The sequence below is a fragment of the Magnolia sinica genome, chromosome 13 (genome assembly GCF_029962835.1).
Source record: "Magnolia sinica isolate HGM2019 chromosome 13, MsV1, whole genome shotgun sequence".
In the NCBI taxonomy this organism is placed as follows: domain Eukaryota; kingdom Viridiplantae; phylum Streptophyta; class Magnoliopsida; order Magnoliales; family Magnoliaceae; genus Magnolia; species Magnolia sinica.
Window position 1 is genome coordinate 11,169,712 of NC_080585.1, and position 21,846 is coordinate 11,191,557.

Here is a 21,846-nt window from a genome sequence, read left to right on the forward strand (position 1 = left end):
GACGCACGTTTGATTGCTGAAAGTTGAAGCAGCTTAGGTGAGATGGTATGCTACGGCAGAGTGATAAAGACCAAAACTTAGTGAAGAGCTTGGCCCGCGGATTGCCTGGAGACCCGATGACCCGACCCTGGAGGGCCCACCGTGATGTATGAGTTTTATACATGCCGTCCATCCATTCCAGATCATTTTATGGCATGAGCCCAATAATGAGGCAGATCAAGTGGACCGCACCACAGGAAAAAGTGGGGATCAAATGGTTACCGTTGAAAAGTTCTTGGGGGCCACAGAAGTTTTGGATGAAGCTGATATTTGGGTTTTCCCTTCCTCCAGGTTTGTATAACCTTATGAACATGTTGGATGGCAAATAAATATCATGGTAGGCCCTGGGAAGGTTCCTGTGTTGCAGTCCACTCAAGCTTTGGATCTGCTCAATTTATGGAATCATGCCCTAAAATGATATGGAAAACGGATGGACATAGATAAACACATACATCACGGTAGGCCCCACAGGTGAGCCACCGGGTCTCCAGGCAATCAGCCTCGGTGCTAATGAGGGGCATTCTGCACCGTTAAAACAGCGGGGTATGTACATCAATCGAGACGAATTTTGAGCGCCAATGCTGATGGAAGTGGAACCTATCCTGAGAACAATCTTGACTATCTGATTTTGCCGGTCCTAATTCTAGTTGGGCAATCGATCATCCATAATTCAACCGTTCTCTCTACGTGTATACGCACCTGCATGTAGCCTCACCCTCTTCCGCGATTTATCCGCTTCTCTCCCTTTTTAAGCATCCATCTCCGTGTATATTGCATGTACCACACCCCCAGTGTGCAAAGAATTTCAAAGAATTTTATAAGGGCTAATGCAAATCTCCAAAATGTTCTATACTTCTCCAGTGAGGTGGGCTAATGCAAATCTCTAAAATGTTCTATGGTTCTCCAGTGAGGTGGGCTAATGCAAATCTCTAAAATGTTCTATAGTTCTCCACTGAGGTATGGTTGTCCGATGGGGTATTCATAGAGTAATATAAAATAGTCTAGAATATTTCTAGAGTATACCTCAACCTTGGATTATTGCCAATTGGCATCATTTTAGCCATTCTTGTAAAGTGGCTAGAAGGTTCTTATACTGTCTGTGTATAACACTACTCATTTGTCACCAACCTCAGAAACCTCAAAAGGTTGTGAGCTCCTCACTTCTGTGTACTACAAGTTCTTACCGACAATGTTCTTGTGCACTCTCTTATATTCTAAGTTAGCTTTGCTGACAGTAGGTGATTGGATAACTCGTCCATTGGGAATTAATGCAGTCTACGCTAAGAGAAGCACTTGGGCCATGAGAATTGGTACTAGACCTTGGTTAGAAGTCCACAACAGTTAAAAGACGAGAGACAAAATGTCATTTGAGGTAACTAACTAAAATCAAATACATGCAAACGAGGGTGGTTCAAGGAGGTCAAGGAGAGATGAGTCTCAAGATGTAATGGCAGCTATAAAGGCATGACTCACCTATGTAGACATCATTGTAGCTACTGGACACGACCATTTTGAGGCGACGTGCAGCAGCATTGAGGACCTCAAGAGTGGGCTTGAAGAACTCGCACCCATATAGTCTTCTGATGCATGGTTTCATTACCAGATGGCGCCCCAAGAATTATTCCTGGGTCACACCACATACTGACGATGAATTATATGGCTTCTGAGCCTCAGCAGATTCACATGGCTCCCATGGCCTTTGAAGTTTGTGGGCCTCTTGACCCCATAACTCACCTCAAACAACCAAAATGCCTGAAAAATTACACTGAAGACGCACTACTTTGCCAAAATGGGTCAGACGGAATGATCCAGAATGCTGCAGGAGTGGTCTTACATGAGAAAGGCCAGAAATGAAAGCCCCAAAAGGTTGAGGGAAGATGAAAATATCAATCTTCAATCCATTTGTGGATAATCTATGGTTACAATGGTCAAAAGAGACGCAATACTGGCTCAAGCGAACAGCCTTAAAACTATAATAACAAAATCCTAAATAATAATAGACTTGCTTTTTGTACAGGCGGCATGCATGTATGAGATCTGGAACCATCATCAGGTCAGATCTCCCTTGGATGGGATATACCCCAAAAATTGCACTGATATGACAATACTAACCATTCCATTGGAGGACTCACAGGAAAATAAACTAGTTATGGAAAGGTCAACCAAGGTACTTTCAGCCCTCCATTTTCCTTTTTTACCTAAAAAATCATCCAACCCAAAGGTTAGAATCAAGCAATCGTGTGGATTTTGGGATATGACCTTTCCATAGGCCGACATGATGATCGGTTTGGATCTTGTACACATTTGCCACACATAAGAAAAGTCAACAAATAAAAGAGTAGTAGTCAGCCTCACATTTCACCTGTATCAGCATCCTATTTGAGTGAGAACCAGAAGCTGCATGATTCTGCGTTCAACAGATTTAATAAAAGCAAGATTAATTAAAAAAGAACTGGACTAATATTAATAATAATAAGGAAAACTTATCAAATAACAATAATATGAAAAATTAACCGAACAGTGCTACTTTATAAAAATATGTTCCAAAAAAAATCCCTCATTTCCATGAATGTTCCAATTTTCTGCAAATAATTTGTGAAAGTCCTATTTTTGAACAGCAGTGAAAAGCAGGTTTGCCTATGAAAATGCCCTCAATGCAAGCCGCTATCAAAACTGACAGTATTGGCCTCCATTAAAACTGACAGCTGGTTTCAGCTGCCACGGCAACAAAGTTAGCCACTTTCGGTAGCATCTGTAAATTAGTGAGCCATTATCAAAGCTAACAACTAGTTTTAGCCCAATCAGAGCTCATAGCTAGTTTTAGTCCCCTTCAAAAGTGACAGCTAGAGAGTTAGCAGGCACTAAGGGCATTTTCATCTATTATCCAGTAGTTTCCATCATACATAATCCAGCTCACTTTCACCACTGTCCAAACATGGGACTTCTAAGAGAATATTAGCAAAAACTTAGGCCCTGTTGGGTAGAAGCCTAAAAATGAGTTTGTCTCATTTTAGCTAACAGTAATTATATATTAGATATCTTGAACTCTACTACATAATTACTGTTAACATGAACTCATTATGTGTTACAGATCAAGATCTCTAATGCATAATTACTGTTAACTAAAATGAGATGAACTCATTTTTAGGCATCTACCAAACAAGGCCTCAAACTCACAAGGGATCTACAGTGCCTTTTGTGGAATGTTTTATGAAGTAGCACTATTTTGGTAATTTTGCATAATAATAGTAGCAGTAGTAACAGGCCTCAAAAGTTACCTCAGAAATATGCCAACTACAGAACAGCCCACATCGTCACTGAGGTATCCATGAAATCTGCCTCATATATCACAATGGCCCATCCCCCCTTTTCAAGAGTTGAGTTTTCAGGTAAATCCAAGACTCTCCTCAACACTGCCACATCGACATGGTTTTTGTGCAAGCAATTCTACCTTTTCTTTTCTTTCTTTACCCTTTTCGGAAAGAGTTCTTGGGCCTCCAGAAGAACTTCACGATGCATTTGCATCCAGACCTCTTCAAATTGATCCTGAAATCTCTCCTGAAACCAACACTGAATTTCTGAATGCAATTCCTGTGGATTCTTACCCCAGACCTCTCTCAGCGCAGCACGGCTATCTATTGTCCCAGAACCAATCTTTAGTTTATTCAGCAGATTGCCAACTCGTTTTTGGCCCAATGCCTCAGGCCTCAACATGCTAGATGGTGGAGCAGCCATGAACTTCTGAGCAGATTTTAAGCATGGCAAAACATTGCCTTCAAGCAACGCATAAGCAAATACAGACACTCGGAGCACATCATTTTTAATAGGCACACTATGCAACGGCAGCTGCCAAAGATGCGGGCCAAAGGTCGGACTGACCCAACACAGCACTTGGTCTGTAAGAGGATCATAATAAGGTTTGGGGTCCGAAAGTGGGGCAGAGAAGCTGCATAGAGACCTTGCGTATTTGACAAGCCAATCTGACTTAACACTAGTTATTCCATGCATATACGGCCGCTTCGTTTGAAGCAGTTCATTATAAACTGCAAATTCTGGTGCAGATTGTGAAACTGACGACGAGCGGTGAAGGAAAACAGTTTCATTCACCATGCAAGCTTGATATCGAAGGGCATTTGCTTTTCGATCTCTGTCTGATGAATTTGAGACTGTTCTAATGCGCTTGGCAACCCTATCTGCCCAACCCGCACAGATGGCTTGCCCCAAAAGCTGTTCTTCATTCAGTCGTAACAGATGCTTGTCAGAAGAAATCCTCCAAGCACATTCAACATCCTCGACATTTCCATGTGTCCAAGAGAATTCTTGCTCTAACCCACTGACAGCATTTTGATGGAATATCAGCTGAAGGAGCTGCTTTCTCAACTTCGACATCTCATCCATGGTTTTCAAGTGCAACGCATTGTCCTTGCAGAATTCCGCTGGGTCTTCTGCAAGCTCAAACAGCTGCAGAGCATATGCTATTGTCAAAGCATCGCTACTGGGATTACAGAATTTCGCACGCGCAGTTTTGGCCATTGCTTTCAGTTTCTTCTGCCTCAATTTCTCCTCCTGATCAAGAATTTTTTCAGTATCCCAGTTGGCATCGTTTTCACCATCGTGATCCAAGTCATCTTTACTTCCATGGAATCCACCAAATTGCATAACGAAAGGATTGGAAAAGCTCAAAGCTGCAGCTGCAGCCACCGTGTAGCCCAAAACTAGATTTGCTCTAGCATAATCTTGCTGTTTCCGCATGATATGAATAACCGTCAGCATCATGCGGGAATGACGTGGACTCATAGGATATTGCGCCATGGCCTTCCCGATAGGAGTGAGCCTTCCCAGGCTATCAAGTGCTTCGATAGACTTTAAGCAACGCTCGGCTTCCGCCAACGCAGTAGTTTCAGGGGGGGTGGGGAAAGGGAAATTCGCAACCTGGAACATAAAAGAGTAGAAGCTAAAGCTTTAAAAAATCCCAACGAGAAATGTTAGTATGACGTGTGCTCCATGGAAGTTCTATGAAGCGCCATCCCAACATACACTTGGCAAACACATATGGTGATTGGAATTGTTGATCTGGTGGACCACCACATGGATGGTCCATATGCCGAACATGTAGTGATCTGATATTGGCCCAGTTGAATGAGAAATGTTGCTCATTCTTTTGAGTTAGCACAATGGATTAATAACGTTGTTATTTTGTCTATGGCCCATTCATATGGTGGCCCACCAAATCAAAGGTCCTGGACACCGTAGAGATGTTTGGGTGTGCACTTCTTGGATCACCATGAAGCACGATGCTTCATAGTATCATTCTCTAGGCTCAAATGAAAAGGCATTGCAATGTAACTGACCTTATCAATGCCCATGAACTTCATGACAAGGACAACACCATCCACCGGAATTCTAGTTATTTCAGCACTCGAGAAGTCACAAAAGATGTTATTAAAGACAGCAGAGGAATATAGCCGGTAACAGTGGCCAGGCCCAGTTCTTCCAGCTCTTCCTGCACGTTGGGCAGCTGAAGCTTTGCTTATCCATTGAACTTCATACGCGGCCATCCCGTTGCTGCAGTTGTAGTTCTTGACTTTTTCTCTGCCAGTGTCGACCACATATTTTATGCCAGGGATAGTTAAAGAGGTCTCGGCCACATTAGTAGCAACCACAACAAGCCGCTCTCCTTCAGGCACCTCTCCGAATACACGGAGCTGTGCTGCAGCAGGTAGCATAGCATAAAGAGGCAAGACGTGCAGTGGCCCTGAACAAATACCATCAACTCCATGTTTCCTCCCAGAAATAGAAGATTGATTTGAAGATTCGTCTGTCGCTGGAATAACAGGAAGACATGGTTTTTCCTCATGATTTCCATTTGGTGCTTTGCTAGCCAGAGCCTCAAAAGCAGCTTTCAATGAAGCAATGCTCCCAGGTTCTCTTAAGATATCTACCACCAAATCAGATTTCTCTGGCATTTCATCACTCAAGGAATCCTCATCATCACTCTCATTTGGCAGTTCACTCTCAGAGCCTGAATTGAAGGTGTACGAATCCCTCCCAAAATCATCAAGATCCTCATAACGAGAGCTAAACATGTCATTCTGCTGGTCAGGAGAGTTACCACGAATCTCAAACGCTTCATTGATGTCCTTCATATCAGGTCCTTGCTCCTCATTGCCTGCTTCCAAGAGAAGTGGATTCACATTACCCATTTGTCCTTTAGAGCTATTTTCTGTCAGCTGCCGTGAAGCTTTCTGTAGCTTCCGACACAAGTATTCCACTTCCCGCTGGCCGGTGACAAATACGAGTATGCCACCTGGTGGCAACTTCTTATGAATCAACATGACCTTTTTGTAAGCTTGGCCGCTGTAGTCCACTATCTCCGTTCTCTTTGAAAAGTGAATAGTCACGGGAAATTGTCGAGTTGGAACCTCTATAACAGGTGGGGGTTCATGAAATAACCTCCTATCAGAAACAAAATCCTCAACTCGCAAGGTAGCACTCATAAGCACAAGCTTTAATTGAGTAATCATATTTTCAGGATTAATCCTTACTCCTGAAAGCACCTTCTTTTGCTGCTCCGCATATAATTTCTGCCATAAAAGCACATGATCACAAACTCCAAAGAAATGAAAGAGGAAAAAATACAAAATATAAATATAAAACTAGACCATAACTTTTATGTAAAGTGTCAGTACAAGCATCGGCTTCTACCTGGCGGACTTGTATAACCCGGGAAAGCATCCCAATAAGTATGTCTGTATTCAAGCTCCTCTCATGAGCCTCATCTAGGATGATAATTGAATAGCGTTTCAATAAGAAATCATTCTGCAAAACAATAGGGATGCATCAATTGCAATCTTGGAAGCATGCTGCAAGATCAGTTTTTATACAAGCTTATTAATCAGCCATGAAGAAAGGCAAACTAATCCTTTCCTGTATAAACATTTCTTCTTCTTTCTTTCTTTCTTTCTTTCCTTTTCTTTTTTTTTTTTTTTTGTGGGGGGGGGAGAGAGAGAGAGAGAGAGTGTGTGTGTGTGTGTGTGTGTTCCAATATAAATGATACCAAAGAGAGCAGTAGCAATCCAAAAATTGAATGGCCAAACAATAAGGAATTGCATGATTTCAAATAGAGGTGTGTTTCATGAGTGGAATGAAAACAGTTAAGAAACATAAGATGAGATTGTTAAAGGTTTCTGGGTCATAGGCCATCGAGAGTGGGGTCCAAACCAACAGTCTGGATTGTTAGCACTTCACATTACAGCACACTAGGATGAGATTTTTACCTTTCATTTGGATTTTTTTTTACCATCCTTTTTTTTTAGGCCGCGCACATGTGATATGTACTGGGATTAGCACCTCATGTTACAGGACACGAAGATGAGATCCAAGCTGTCCCTCAAGTAGGGTTGTCAACAGGCGGGCCAACATCTTTTGAAGCACAGACCACACAACAAAACCTACAATGAAGCTAGCCTGGGCCCATGATGGACAAAACAAATAGGCCCAAGCCCGAAACCACCACCCACTTTTATGAAAGATCTGGGCTGTTCATTAAGTGTGGTCCACCGGTATAACATATATTAAAATGCCCTTGACAGGTCTTAAACATAGCTCAAGACTGGTCCAAACAATAAACGGGCTTTAATAGTAGGGCCAAGCATGCAAGGATGAGATCCAAGATGTCCATCGAGTAGGGTTGTCAGCGGGTGGGCCCCAGCTAGGCCAACGTCTTTTAAAGCCGAGCCCACGCAACAAAACATATGCCGAAGCCAACCTAGGCCAATGATGGACAAAATAAACAAGCCCGAGCCCAAAACCACCCACCCGCTTTTATGAAAGATATGGGGTGTCCATTAGGCGTGGTCAACTGGCATATTACAAAAATGCCCTCGAAACTTTAAGCATGCTAGGTTGGGTCAATGGACATAGCTCAAGTCTGGCCCAAATGATAAGTGGGCTTGATATTAAGCACAAGCCCTAATCTCGGGGTAATATTCCACCCCAAGCAAGGTCGTAAAGCCCAATGGGCCAGCCTAGCCCATTAGCAAACCAACCATTGAGCTTTGCTACACAAGCCAGCGATGCAACCTGGCGGCCATTCTTCACCCACCGGAATCAATGTCAAATTCCAGTGGTTTGCCTCACTAGTGACCATTCATCATCCCCATCAAAGGCTATCCATCGTGGTGGAGTCAGGGAACCAGAAGCTAGAATGGGGAGGAATAGGGCATTAGATGCATGTGGGATGTGAGAGAGAGAGAGAGAGAGAGAGAGAGAGAGAGAGATGTTGGAAGAGAAGAAATAATACATTTTTATAAGGTTCCCCTCCAACGTCGAAAAACGAACCATTGGAGGGGGTTTGAGCGGATTTGGATTCGGAAGTTGTTGTACACCATTTTGGGGTATTGTAGATTATTTACTTCAAATTCAGGTTCCTGTGAACATATTATAGAATTCTTCTTTATTCAAAATCTTGGTTGCCAAACACAATATTTGGATTCCAATTACAGGCTGCCAAGCATAGTTGAAGATTCAAAATCACCTCGATTCCAAATACAAGCCACTAAACGAGCATTTAGTGGCCGTTTGGCAACATGGAATTAGAGGTATTTGAGGGGATTTAATGGAGAGTGAGTCGTTTGGAAGCATGGAATCAGGTGTACTTGGATACAAGGATAATCCAAATCATTGATTTCAGTCCTTTTTTGAAAATGAAGGGGGTGTGTCACATTATAAACAATCACCGTAATAAGCCCATTGAAATGCACACTTTGGGTAAATTTAAGGTAATTTTGAGCCTCAGGTGAGCCACAAGTGGGCCCATTAATTTTATAGTTGAAGCCTCAGGCGGGTTATGAAAGAAAAAGGAGGCCATTACAAAATGTTGGCCCCAGCATGAACCAAGGCCATCAAGGGGTAGTGATGGGTGACCACCATCTCTCATAAACTCCTGCAAGTGGGGCTCAACATCTGTCACACCACCACATATCTTCCATGGCTTGGGCCCCAAAATTGGGCCTACAATGAGTAGACACCGACCCACTTGCTATACCTCTTTCAATCTCTCCCTTCTTTCTTCCATCTCCCTTTCTTCCCCCATCTGAACCCATCGTCTCATCTACCATATCCCATGTGCACATATGTCACTGATGTATCCCCCATCATTGCCACAACCTTCAATCCGTTGCCTCCTTCGATATCGTTATCATCGCCTCTTGTCGTCACTAAAAACCACCAACCCCTATTTGAGAGAGAGAGAGAGAGAGAGAGAGAGAGAGAGAGAGAGAATACACTGGACAAAGAAGGAGAGAGTGAGAGAGAGACAGAGAGAATACACTGGAGCAGAGAAGGAGAGAGTGAGAGAGAGAGAGAGAGAGAGACTACACGCTAGAGCATAGAAGGAGAGAGAGAGAGAGAGAGAGAGAGAGATGGGTTGCAGCAGGGGAGATGTCGCAAATGGTGGTAAGGGAGAGAGAGAGAGGGATAGAGTGAATGTTAGCAGTGTTTTAGCACCTCCAATGGTTGATTTTCAAACTGTTGGAGGATTCAAGCGTAATCAAAATTGAAATGCATCTAAATCTTAGGGCCTGTTTGGGAGCATGGATTCGGAACCCCCTGGATTTGAAATCCTCCTGTTGTGTTTGGCACCCTGGATTCAGAATCCCCTGTAATCCAAAAGTAGTTATGCATAGTATATTTATAGGGGTTTGAATTTAATTACTAAATCAAGTTTAATATCAATAATTAGTGTGCGTATGTAATGTTTGACACAATGATTGTAATAAGCCTATATATATATATATATATATTCCAAGTCTCAGATGGGCCACAAGCACAAGATCACATCCGAGTGACTAACCGACGATTTTTAACCATTGATTTACATGAACAATGTTTGGACAGCACAAATCATTGTATTAAAGTAATTATAGTGATGCAATTGATAATCTAACTGTTTTGGGATATCATCATTGAGCCATGTGCCCAATAGATTAATAGTCTAGTGACACACATGCAACTCTTCGAAGGATTTTAGATGTAATCCAAGCATTTCAAGCCCCCAGTTACCTTATGGTGCCAAACAAATCCAGGGATTTGAAATCCCCTCAACAACCCAACCCCCCCCCCCCCAAAAAAAAAAATAAAAAAATAAAAAAAAAAAAAAATAAATAAATAAATAAATCCATGGTGCCAAACTACCTCCTAGCATTTTCTTGTGTTTTCAAAAAGCATGGGAAGGGTATCCCCAAATCAACACTGCCAAACGCACCAAAATAAATCCCCAAAAATCCTCTCAAATACTCTTTGCTTCAACGCTGCTAAACGACGCCCAAGGAAAAATCTAGTGTAGGGGAGTCCAAAAGTTAATATGGAATGGACATGGAAGCAAAAATGTAGCAAATGGTATACATTGTTGAAACACATCCACATAAAGGCTTTGTCTTACTAGTGGATATCCATGTACAGCAAGAAAACTATTACTAGAGTATAACCATCGCAATGTTGAATCAAATACAGATAACCATATAAAAGTAAGATTCAGGGAGGAACCTGCACTTCACGAAGCAGAATTCCATCTGTCATGAACTTGATGGAGCAATTCTCTCCAATCTTCTTGTCATGTCTAACTTGAAAACCGACTTCCTTTCCTAAACGAAGGCCTAGTTCAAAGGCCACTCGCTTGGCAGTGGCAAGAACTGCAACACGGCGTGGTTGAGTAATACCAATAATTCCTTTTTTATCATTGCAATTTCTTGAACCAAACCCAGCTTCATAGAGGAACTGTGAAATGCCATTGAATCAGAAAGCCAAAATTTAAATTCGCTCTTAAGGGCATGTTTGGATATGTGGAATCCAAGGTAAAAAAGAAAGGGGAAAAACACAATAATTATTTAATGTTGACAATTACCATAAGAACTACTGAAACATGGATTCCAATTTTGAGTTTGTGTGGGTAGCAAGTAGAAATCTCATATTCTTCTTAGCTATCCAAATTCCAAACAACACAAATTGTCGCATCAAAGGCAAATCCTTTTCCTTTTCCGTTGTTTGGCAAGGAATCTATGGTTTCCAAACACGGCCTAATGGAAAAGCTAGCCTTGAATGTGTGCTGGTAAAATATGAGAAACATCAAACTAGAGCACACCTGAGGAACTTGAGTAGTCTTGCCACATCCAGTCTCTCCACAAACAATAACAGTAGAATGTTCATTGATAGCTTCCATAACCTCCTGCTCCATCATGACTATAGGGAGATCCCCCCTTTTGCTTTCAACCTCCTTTGGTCTTGATACATGCACTACAGTCCTGCCATTCACAGGTTGATGGCCCGCAAGATTTGAAACAGCACTGATATTCTGGCAGTCTATTTTTGGACCATCTCCATCCCTATCCTGGCCAACAGATAAACCACCTTTCGTGTCAATGAGCATGCGGAAAAACACAGTTAGAAAAACAAACCCAATAGGTATCAGCAACGTTGGAAGCTCATCAAGCATGATATATGAAAGGTTGGCTGAATATGGTAAAAATATAGTAATGCAGTTTACTAAGACACCTGGATACCCAAAAATACATAAACCTCTTAATGTAATATACACACTCGAACGGTCAAAAAAACATCAATGTAAAGGTACGTAAAAAGAACTGATAAACAACATAGGAGTTATACAAAAAAAAATTTGATACACAAGAAAATTTCTTCAAAAAAAAAGAAGAAGAAGAAGAAGAAGGATACAAAACATTAGTTACATTTATCAGAGGATCGAGAACAAATACCAGCAAAGAAGACTCCAAGAAAAGAAGAAAACGAAATGACTGTAAATTGAATTCTACCAAACCAGAAGATTTTGCCAAAGTATCAACAACCACCTGAAGCTTAGTGCATTTTCCTCTGTCATTGCTACAAGAAACAATTGGAAATATTTTCCTATCTCCTGGCATGCATGTACCCCTGTCTTTATCAGCAACTTCCAGGCTTGGTAAGGTGACATCTGCTCCAGCATCTGCACCTAGTGCTCCACTAATGGTAGGCTTTGGATGATTGTCTGAATGCCCACAGGCATCAACACAATCTCCTCCAGTTATCATTGGTTTCAGTTCACTGCCATCTTGAGGGTCCTGTTTGGAGCTGCCCTTCTCAGAACCAGGTTCCATAGTGACTTCATTCTGCAAGGAAGAACCTTGACTACTGCCCTTCTTTTGGAAGGGCTGACCATCTTGTGGCACTTCCAAACCTGCTTTAGAAAGTTGCATGGCTCTTATGCGTTTTTCTCGCATGGTTTCCGCCTGCATGGCAACACATCCATTGAGTACTAGCAGTTACCTTATTTTTTCTACTCAGAAAGCAACGCTTATTTGATGCTACACACCTGACCCATGTTCCCTGAAGACCGCAGAAGGGAATATGCATCATCGTGAATTTTGTACTTCCTGAAAATTAATTCAGAGAAACACGTATCTATGTGTTAGAGTTGAGAATAAGGAACTTCAGTATTCTTGAAGAATTCTGTATCATTTCCATGTGAGAATATGAAGCAGAGTTCGTCAAATGATATGGTTATGAGAATAGAACAAGGATTTGCTAGAGAGTCATCCGCTTCTTTGAAGATGGAGGCTCACTAGTCTCCAACATCTCTTCCATATGCATGGCAGACACAAACTATGGATCTGGCGGGCCATGGTGTAGACAGGCAATGGTGAAAAAGTTGCATGATCTAACAGTCCTAGCAGTATGATTGGAGCGAATTTCCGTCCATTGAATGAGAACTTCTTGCTCAACTTTTTCTTAGTGTTCATTAGCAGGCCACCAGTGTGATGGGTAAGATAGTTTGATAACAGTAATTTTAGCTATAGCCTCTTCATGTGGTGAACCACCCGAACAATGGTTCCAATTGCTCTAGAAGCATACAACATGTACAGCAGAGATGCTGGAGACCAGCAGCCCTTCATCACCATCTCTCCGACAAAACTTTTAGGGGGAAAAAATGGTAGCTTACTCCAAGATCTTAATACTTTTCAATTCCAAGGCCTTTCTCTCCTTCTCTTCCTACATGTACAAGAAAACAAAACAAAACAAAACAAGTTTCAGGAACTGATATGGAACCCACAGCAGCAAAAGTATCGTGAAAAGAAAAAAGAAATGCTCAAACATGGTTACGGGGAAACAAGTAGAAAGCCACACACCTGCAGTTGTTTCAATTTCCGTTTCTGGGATTTGCTCAGCTGCGGCACTTCCTTCTTCTTACACTTGCAATAAGCAAATATAATTGAAATGCCAAGTTTCAGAAGCATGCACTTGATGTACAAGAGATTATATCAAATTAAAGCCTCACTTAACTGAAACACTCTGTTAGCTTGTTTGGTACCTGATTCGTGCCTTTTGTTTTGCTCTTTTTCTTTACAGGTAATAGGATTTTGTTACTATCATCACCACCTTTGGAGCTGTAAAATGAAAGCCAAAAAAGGAAAGTCTCAATAGACAAAGTATCTGCATCAACTAATATATTTTTACCACACTTGCAAGTGGCTAAAATCAATCTCAGGACATTGAGTATAAACTGAGCACTTTAATTCCCCAAGATATATCGCACTGTACCTGTAAATACTTGTGTATAAGCAAACTAGTCCTTGCTAAGATCATATAACATATTTTTAGTAGATACATGATCCAGTAGTCCTATTTGCATGAGGACACATGAACAGTCTCATTGATAGACCTGAACTGTCCATGTTGGTCTGCCTACACTTAATGGGATACTAAGCAAAAACCACACTGATCAGATGATTCTAACCATCCCATCAGTAGTATATAAATAAACAGTCAAGATTGTTAACAGAAAAGTAAGTCCAATACTCCAATCAGCAATTTGAACCATCCATTCAGTGATGCCCGCCATGGAATGCTTATGGTTTGAAACAGATGATCTTAATCATCCCAACATGGCTTTAAAATCAGATGGCCATTAAAAAACAAGCACAACTTTCGGATGGATAGGATCATCCAATCAGTATGACCTTCACATTGTGAACCATGAAGTGTGGACTGGACCTAATGGATATACCAGATAGGATTGTCCACATGTCACTATGTATCCAGGAGCACTATAACTTAACAGTGCTCTGGAAGACTTCTATCATTTCTCATGTAAAATCAAACCGTAAACGAAGCTCCCCCACCAAGTATCGATGTTTCTGATCCTAACAGTTTTGTTGGACTCATCTACATACCATTCAGAACTACCCAAAGGCGACTTCATTCCGTCCTGCTTAATGCAAACCTGCATAAAATTATATTGAGTAAGCCAGTGGCACAATTATTAGTTACAAAGTTTCTGAAAACATCAGCTGAGGTAAATATTTTTATAAAGATTGGGAATTAAAAAAGAAATTTGAGAATTGTATGTTTTCCACCAATATTTAGATGTAAACACTTAAGAGAATGGTCAACAACCCAAATTCTAGGGCCATCAACAATGTTAAGATCTTGAGATTGTCGTTAGCACATTAAATGGCCCAGATTCTATGCCCACCAAAAGGGTTAAGAGAACAGTCCTTGGCATTATATGTAGGGGTGTACATCAAGTTGAACCGAGTTGAGCTGGCCTCAGCTCGACTCGGCTCGGCCACTAGCTGACCTCAGCTCGAACTCGGCTCGGCTCAGTCCTCGAGCCTGACTGGCCAGCTCGGCTCGGTTCGGTCAACAGCTCGGGCCAGTTTGAGCCGAGTTCGCCATTGCAGCATTTTCACAAACACCTGGACTGCACTTTCAAAATCTCACTGTATTTGAGACAACAGCAATGGTTTTACAGATATTTTATCAAACACCTTCTAAGCAACATAAAAATCAAGAAAAAAGGGGTGTTCGTTTCACATACATACTTTCCTTGCCAGTTGCCACCAGCCACACTTCTTTGAGTCATTTCATCAAACATTTGGTGAGCAACATCAATATCAAAGTAACCAAGTCACCAAACTGGTTCGATCCGAGTTCAATTCGAGTTGGGTTCGATCCAAGTCGAGTCGAGCTGGGGCCAGCTCGAACTCATTTTCGAGCTCAAAAAATCAGCTCGACTCGGCTCGAACTCAGCTTCGAACCGAGTCGAATCAAGCTTTTTCGAGTCAAGTCGAATCGAGCTTTTTCGAGTCGAGTCGAGCGAGCTAATCGACCTAGCTCGGTTCGTGTACACCTCTAATTATATGGGACCAAATTCACTTCTTTATTTATGGGACATTGCACAACATTCAATTCCCTCCCTAGAGGCATTCCAATCCCACCTTCCGGCCTGTTACCCATCTACACGTAAGTTAGACCAAACGATTATCAAATGCGAGTGTGTGTGTGTGCATTTTTTGCACAAAAACAGTCAGAGCCCCATAATCTCAACAACATTGCAACCCTTGCATCCTAACCATGATGTATTATTTAGAACGTTGTTAAAGAAAGGAACATACTACAACTCCAAGAACAGAAAACTTGCTTCCCTAGTGTAGAAACTGGTTTAAGATTTATGGATCAGCTACATGAATCATGTTCTGTCGTTCCAATCTATCAAGGGACATAACTTCAGTTAGACCATAGGTCATCAAGTCTTTTCTTACTGCCTCCCCCCATGTCACTTTGGACCTTCCCGTTGCCCTTTTGGAGCCTTTCAACCTGTACCAACTCACTCCTAACTAGTGTAGTTCTCCGTTGCACATGATCAAACCATCTAAGTCTACTTTCCCTCATCTTATTACCTATTAGTGCTGCTCATGAGTTCCCTTCAATGCATTCATTTCTAATTCTATCCTTTGTCTTCCCACTCACACATCTCAACATCCTCATTTCAGCTACACTCATCCCAAGAACATGTTGTTCCTTAACTGCCCAACATTCCGTCCCATAAAGCATAGCTAGTCTTATAGCTATCCTATGAAATTTTCCTTTTAGTTTGAGTGGTACATGATGATCGCATTAAACTCCAAAGGCACATCTCCATTTCTTCTACCCTGCTTGAATTCTATGGCAGCATCCTTCTCAATCTCTCCACTCTCATGACTTCCCAATATATCGAAAGTGGTCATTTTGGAAAACTTCTTGGTCAACAATCTTAACTAATTCTCCATTTCCACTCCTATTGTTATTTAAAATTACACTTTACATACTCTATTTAATCCTAATTTTAAATCCTTTAAATTCTAAAGCACCCTTCCATAAATCTAGCTTTGTGTTTACACCCTCCCTCATCTTGTCAATCAAAACAAATGCCTCGTTAACCTGTTTATAACAAATGCACAAGGTACAGACTCAATGTTGAACCATGGTGCAAGCCTACAATAATTGGGAACTCACTTGTCTCTCCAATGTTACTCACATTTGTTACCGCTTCCTCATACATATCCTTAATCATGTCAATATATCGTCTTGAAACTCCTCTTTCCCAACACCCATCAAATTAACTCTCTAGGGGACCTATCTTAAGATTTCCCCAAGTCAATAAAAACCATGTGGCAATCCTTCCTCCTCTCCGCATATTTATCCATTAATTGTCTAAGTAGGAAAATAGCTTCAGTTGTACACATCCTTGGCATGAAACCAAACTGATTTTCTAATATGATCATCTCATGCTTTAGTCATTGCTCAATCACTCTTCCCCATAGTTTCATACATAGTATGGCTCATAATTTCAATCCCACGATAGTTAGTGCAACTTTGTCTCCTTTATTCTTATAAATAGGTACAAAGGTATTTTATTTTATTTTTGAAAGGTGAATATTTTATTAGGCAATAGCCAAAAGGAAACAAAAAGCCCAAAAGGGCGACAAGAAAACAAAAGAAAAGGAAAAAAAAAAAAAACTAAACTAAGTTACAACTCAATCCCGCAAGCTCAAAAGCCACACCCCCAATCAGGGAGCCCATTCCCTGATGTAATTTGAAACCTTACAAAGACTACCCCACTCAAAAGACCACTTATTTTCAAAATAGTGACCATTCCACTTGATCCAAATCATCCAAAATACCGCAAGTAATGCTAGCTTCCACCTTTTCTTCCCAAGCTTTCCCCCACCACCAACTTCTCATGTTCTTAAATAACCATCGATGGTATCATAAAGCACCCATGAGACATTCGCTTGCTGAAACACACCATACCAAATGGTAAAGGCAAATTTGCAATGGAAAAAGAGATGATCAACTAATTCAACATCCGCATAACAGAGGATTCAAATATTAGGGAGTTGGAGACCTCTCTTCTGAAGGTTATCAATGGTGAGGATTCTCCCTCGACCCCCCAACCACACAAAAGCTGCTATCTAGGAAGGGGCCCCGTGGGTCCAAACTGGGCCTGTGCAACTAGGGATGTCCATAGGCTCCAAAGAAGATAGATTTCAAAAGAGGGATCGAACTGAGAATGCTCCCGACCTATCATGGTTCCAATACAAGGAATAAACAGCTACTAAATCGACCGCGTACCCTTGCACACGAGAAAGAAGGCCTAATAATTCCTCAATTTCGTCATCCTTCAAGTTTCTGTTAAACAGTACTTTTCCTCCATTGATTTCGCATTTTCTTTGATCTTACAATTTTTTTTAATAACCTTGTCAACCAAAATAACCCAGTATCTCCCATACACTTACAAACCTCTATTGGTATACTGTCTATTCTAGACAGAGAGCCTTTCATATTTTCATTTTTCTCAAAACTTCTTTCACTTCATACATTTTAATCCTACAAAAATATATATCACTATGCTCTCAAAATGATTGTCATTTAACAAGTTCCAAGAATAGCTTCCTCACCTTTCACTGAGCTCATCGTCCTTGTGTGGAATAGCGTCCTTTCCCCGTTCCAAGTTTCTTGGGTCGCTCTAGCTTCCATTGACCTTTTTTTGTCTTGGCATGGGGTGAATCTCAAAAAGGAGTTACAAGCGTCATGGTGGTTGGGTTTGTTGGCGAGGCTCTAGAGTATTTGGGAAGAAAGAAATGGGAGGTGCTTTATGAATTATAGCCACTAGTTAGGATGGGTTGTTTTGAAGATTAGAAGTAAAGCTATTGAATGGGCTTCAGGTCTTGGGGAGGGAGTGAGGAATTGATTATTCTTTTATTGTAAATAGTATGGGCGGTTCTTGCCATCTCTCTATGTAGTTCTTGCCTTTTGGCACTTGTTTATAATATATTTTTGTTACCTTTCGAAAAAAAAAAAAAAAACTCACACCAATCTAATAGTCAAATCAGCATAATTTTAGGTACATGATACATATAAACTGCGACCCATAATTTGGCATATTTAACATGAATTTATTTCATTCCACCTACTCGATTTCTAAGTAATTTCTAAGTGCTTGCATATCATCTATTACACTCAACCATATGACCAAAGTTTTTCTCTACAGTCTACACAGAACAGAAGATGGGTAATAATTCACCATTGTGTTTTGCGAGGGTATGACCATCGGGCTCACATGTACAACCAGTGTGCATTGGCACAAATGTAACCTGATCTCAGCCATTCAAATCATCATGTCCATCGAAAATGGGCCATAACCCAAAAATCATATTGAACTGGTGACCTTAGATATCTTTAAAATTGCAAGTTGTATCCGTCCCATTCTCAGGACCAGCCCATGCCTCATTCCACCAATTGGTCTGTGCTCTTTGACCTAGAGCATGGTCCATCCTCTTCGAACTTAATGGCACTGAATTGGTCCATCAAACAAAGCGAATCCAGACTGAATCAGACGAATTGAAAAATGTACTAAATGAGCCTGTCTCAACGAACTGGAAAAATTCGAAACATGCCGAACGGTGAACTACGAATTCAAATTCGAATTGGTTGAACCATGATTCAGGTAAATTAAATGGTCTAGGCTCCTATTAAATGGAAACTTACATTGTACATCTCTCTCTCTCTCTCTCTCTCTCTCTCTCTCTCTCTCTCTCTCTCTCTCTCTCTCTCTCTCTCTCTCTCTCTCTCTATATATATATATATATATAGACACACACACGCGAGTGTTTTACTCGCAACATATAAGTCCAGGTCTCTGCAATAATACAGGTAAGTACAGCAAAGGGAGATTACCCATACGCTTTGCAGTCATGGGGAGACAGTCCCGCCAGCAACCGTGGAATCCACGAAACTGTTATGTCGCTTTGAGGGTATAGAAGGTGGGATTGAATGCCAGAGGGATTGAACGTTGCAGCACGTGCGAAATTATATGGCCACGGTAAAAATTCATAAATAAATAAAGGAAAAAAGGAACACTTACCTGTGTTCTTCTTCTTCTCTGAAGAGGAAGAATGGCGTCAGAGAGGGGGAGAGAGAGAGAGAGAGAGAGAGAGAGAGAGCGAGCTTCAGAGGCTCGTGTATGCTGAAGCGTGGGGCGCGTATTGGGTACTACTACAGCCCCCGCCAGGACCTAACTAGAGACGGACGGTCCTGTTAGGGGCTCTGAGCCACCTTGACGTATGTGTTTTATCCACGGCGTCCATCCATTTTAGCGGATCATTTTAGGCGTCATCACAAAAGGGAGGTAAATTGAAGGTTTGAGTGAACTACACCATGGGAAACAGTGGGGATTGATCGCCTACCGTTGAAAATCTCTCGGGGGCATAGAAGTTTTGAATCAAGCTGATATTTATGTTTTCTCATCATCATCCAGGTCTGTGTAACTTGCGAACAGGTTTGATAGCAAATAGACATTACGGTGGACCTTAGGAAGGTTTCAATGGTGGCATCATTATCACTGCTGTTTTCTGGTCCACTCAAGCCTTTGATCTGCCTCTTTTTGTGATCATGCCCTAAAAATGATCCGCCAAAATGGATGGACGGCTTGGATTAAATACATACATCTAAGTGGACCTACGGAGCCCCTAACAGGACCATCCATCTCTTGCGTTGGCGGATTGGTTGTTACCTGGGTAACATGTGGGCCCCACCTTGATGATTTGTTGTATATTGACGCTGTCTATCCGTTTCTGCGGCCCATTTTAAGTCGTAATCCCTAAAATTAAGCAGATCTAGACGTAAGTGGACCCCACCACAGGAAATAGTGGTGATTGAGTGACTCACCGTTGAAATTTCAAAAGGGCCCATCGTAGGGTTTTGGTAATTTTTATTACCATCTAATCTGTTGATGATGTCAAGAAAACCTGTATTGGGTATATATACAAAGATCAGATTGATCCAAAACTCGTGTGACCCATTAAGAGATTTTAATGGTCATGTACCATTGTTTCTAGTGGTGTGGTCCATCGGACATTTAGATCTTCTCGAAGGTTTGGGATATTGCATTAAAATGATATGAAAAAATAAATGGATAGCGTGGATATACAACAAATACATCAAGGTAATCCAAGATGGTTACGTGTTACTCGTATAATAGGTAGAGTTGTACATGTACTGAGCTAGCTGGTTTAGCTCGCTCGACTCGAAAAGGCTTGACTCGAAGCCAAGTTCCAGCTGAGTCGAGTAGATATTTTTAGGTCTACAATGAGGTGAAGTTGGGTCCAGCTGGGGCCAACTTGGGCTTGACTCCAACTCATTTTTAAGCTCAAAAAAACAATTCGGCTTGAACTTAGCTTCAATTCAAACCTAGTTTAGATCAAACTCAAATGGAACCAATTTAGTGGCTTGGTTACTTTGACATTGATGTTGCTCACCAAGTGTTTGATGAAATGACTTGAATAAGTATGGCCCATGCCAATGAAAGTATGCATATGAAACCAATATCCCTTTTTGTTTCTTGATTTTTATGATGCTTAGAAGGTATTTAATAAAATACTTATAAAACTATTGCCAGTGTCTCAGATACAATGAGATTTTGAAGGTATAGTCAAAGTGTTTGTGAAAATGCTATAATAGTGAACTTGGCTCGATCTTGGCTCAAACTGGCCCCACTTGCTGACCGAACCAAGCTGAGATGGCCAATCAGGGTCGAGGACCGAGTTGAGCCAAGTTAGAGCTGAGGTCAACTAGTGGCTGAGTTGAGTCAAGTTGAGGCCAGCTTGACTCGTTTCGACTCGATGTACACTCTTAGTAATTAGAGCTGGGCATATTTGACTTGATCTGGTGGATCCGACCCGATCCAACCCGTTCCGAACCAAACTGACGGCCTAGATCGGTGTAGATCGAGTAGGGTCATTCGGATCCGACTTTTTTTCGATTCGAGATTGGGTCATGGTCAGTCCAGACCGATCCGATCCGAAAACCCGATCCGAACCGATTCGAAGTGGTTCTTATCAATAATTCTACCTTTTTCCTGTCGTATGGTCCACATGAGCTTTTGATATGCATCAATTTTGAGTTTAATCACTAGAATGATATGGAAAAACGAATGGACGGCGTGGATAAACCAAATGCATTCATGGTGGGCCCCAGCAAAAATTACTTAGCATTATAATAAATATTCATTCGTGTGGTTTTATTTGATCGTTGGATTCACCTAAATTTTGTTTTGATGCCTTAAAATAATTTGAGAAAAGAGATAGATGGTTTGGATGTACAAATACATCATGGTGGGCCAGCCCACAGAATTGCCCATATGGAGCTAGGGACAGGCGGGGGTAGTACGCGTTCTACATCCTGCTGTCATAGCCCATAGGTTATAGCTGTAGGCACATGTTGTGTGAAGATGAGCACCTGAGTTGTACGAACGGTTCAAAGGAGATCAAAGTTATATGGCCCACAGTGATGTGTTTAGTATATCTACACCGTTAATATAGTTTTAGAGATTATTATAAAATATTATCCAAAAAATAAATCATATCCAAAGATCATCTAAACTACACCACAAATAGCAGTTGAGATTGATTTTTCCAGTGTGGTCCACTTGATAGT

General features: G+C 41.3%; 1 protein-coding gene across 4 annotated transcripts; it reads right to left on the minus strand.

The window, feature by feature from the left end:
- Positions 1-1,887: 1,887 nt before the first annotated feature.
- Positions 1,888-19,425, minus strand: LOC131222789 (ATP-dependent RNA helicase DEAH13). Of its 4 annotated transcripts, none has more exons than XM_058217987.1 (13): positions 19,277-19,425; positions 14,262-14,311; positions 13,400-13,475; positions 13,218-13,280; positions 13,031-13,080; positions 12,404-12,464; positions 11,904-12,320; positions 11,180-11,425; positions 10,585-10,815; positions 6,745-6,858; positions 5,391-6,623; positions 3,318-4,971; positions 1,888-2,446 (listed from the first exon to the last, which is right to left on the minus strand). In XM_058217987.1, exons 2-12 carry the CDS (start codon positions 14,288-14,290, stop codon positions 3,487-3,489), a joined length of 4,005 nt encoding a protein of 1,334 aa, XP_058073970.1. In that variant the 5' UTR covers positions 14,291-14,311; positions 19,277-19,425; the 3' UTR covers positions 1,888-2,446; positions 3,318-3,486. The 4 variants fall into 4 exon arrangements, with proteins under 4 accessions (XP_058073970.1, XP_058073969.1, XP_058073968.1 ...); XM_058217986.1 differs by having other exon boundaries at positions 19,090-19,338; XM_058217985.1 differs by lacking the exon at positions 19,277-19,425 and having other exon boundaries at positions 14,262-15,148.
- Between the last annotated feature and the right edge of the window lie 2,421 nt (positions 19,426-21,846).

What these genes read in the sequence shown, in the direction of transcription:
- LOC131222789 (XM_058217985.1), bottom strand. Translation starts at nt 14,317, where the DNA reads ATGCAGGTTTGCATTAAGCAGGACGGAATGAAGTCGCCTTTGGGTAGT. An exon ending in GGAAATTGAAACAACTGCAG is followed by an intron (nt 13,081 to 13,217) that starts GTGTGTGGCTTT and finishes TTGTACATGTAG; the next exon opens with GAAGAGAAGGAGAGAAAGGC. An exon ending in CTTCAGGGAACATGGGTCAG is followed by an intron (nt 12,321 to 12,403) that starts GTGTGTAGCATC and finishes GTTGCCATGCAG; the next exon opens with GCGGAAACCATGCGAGAAAA.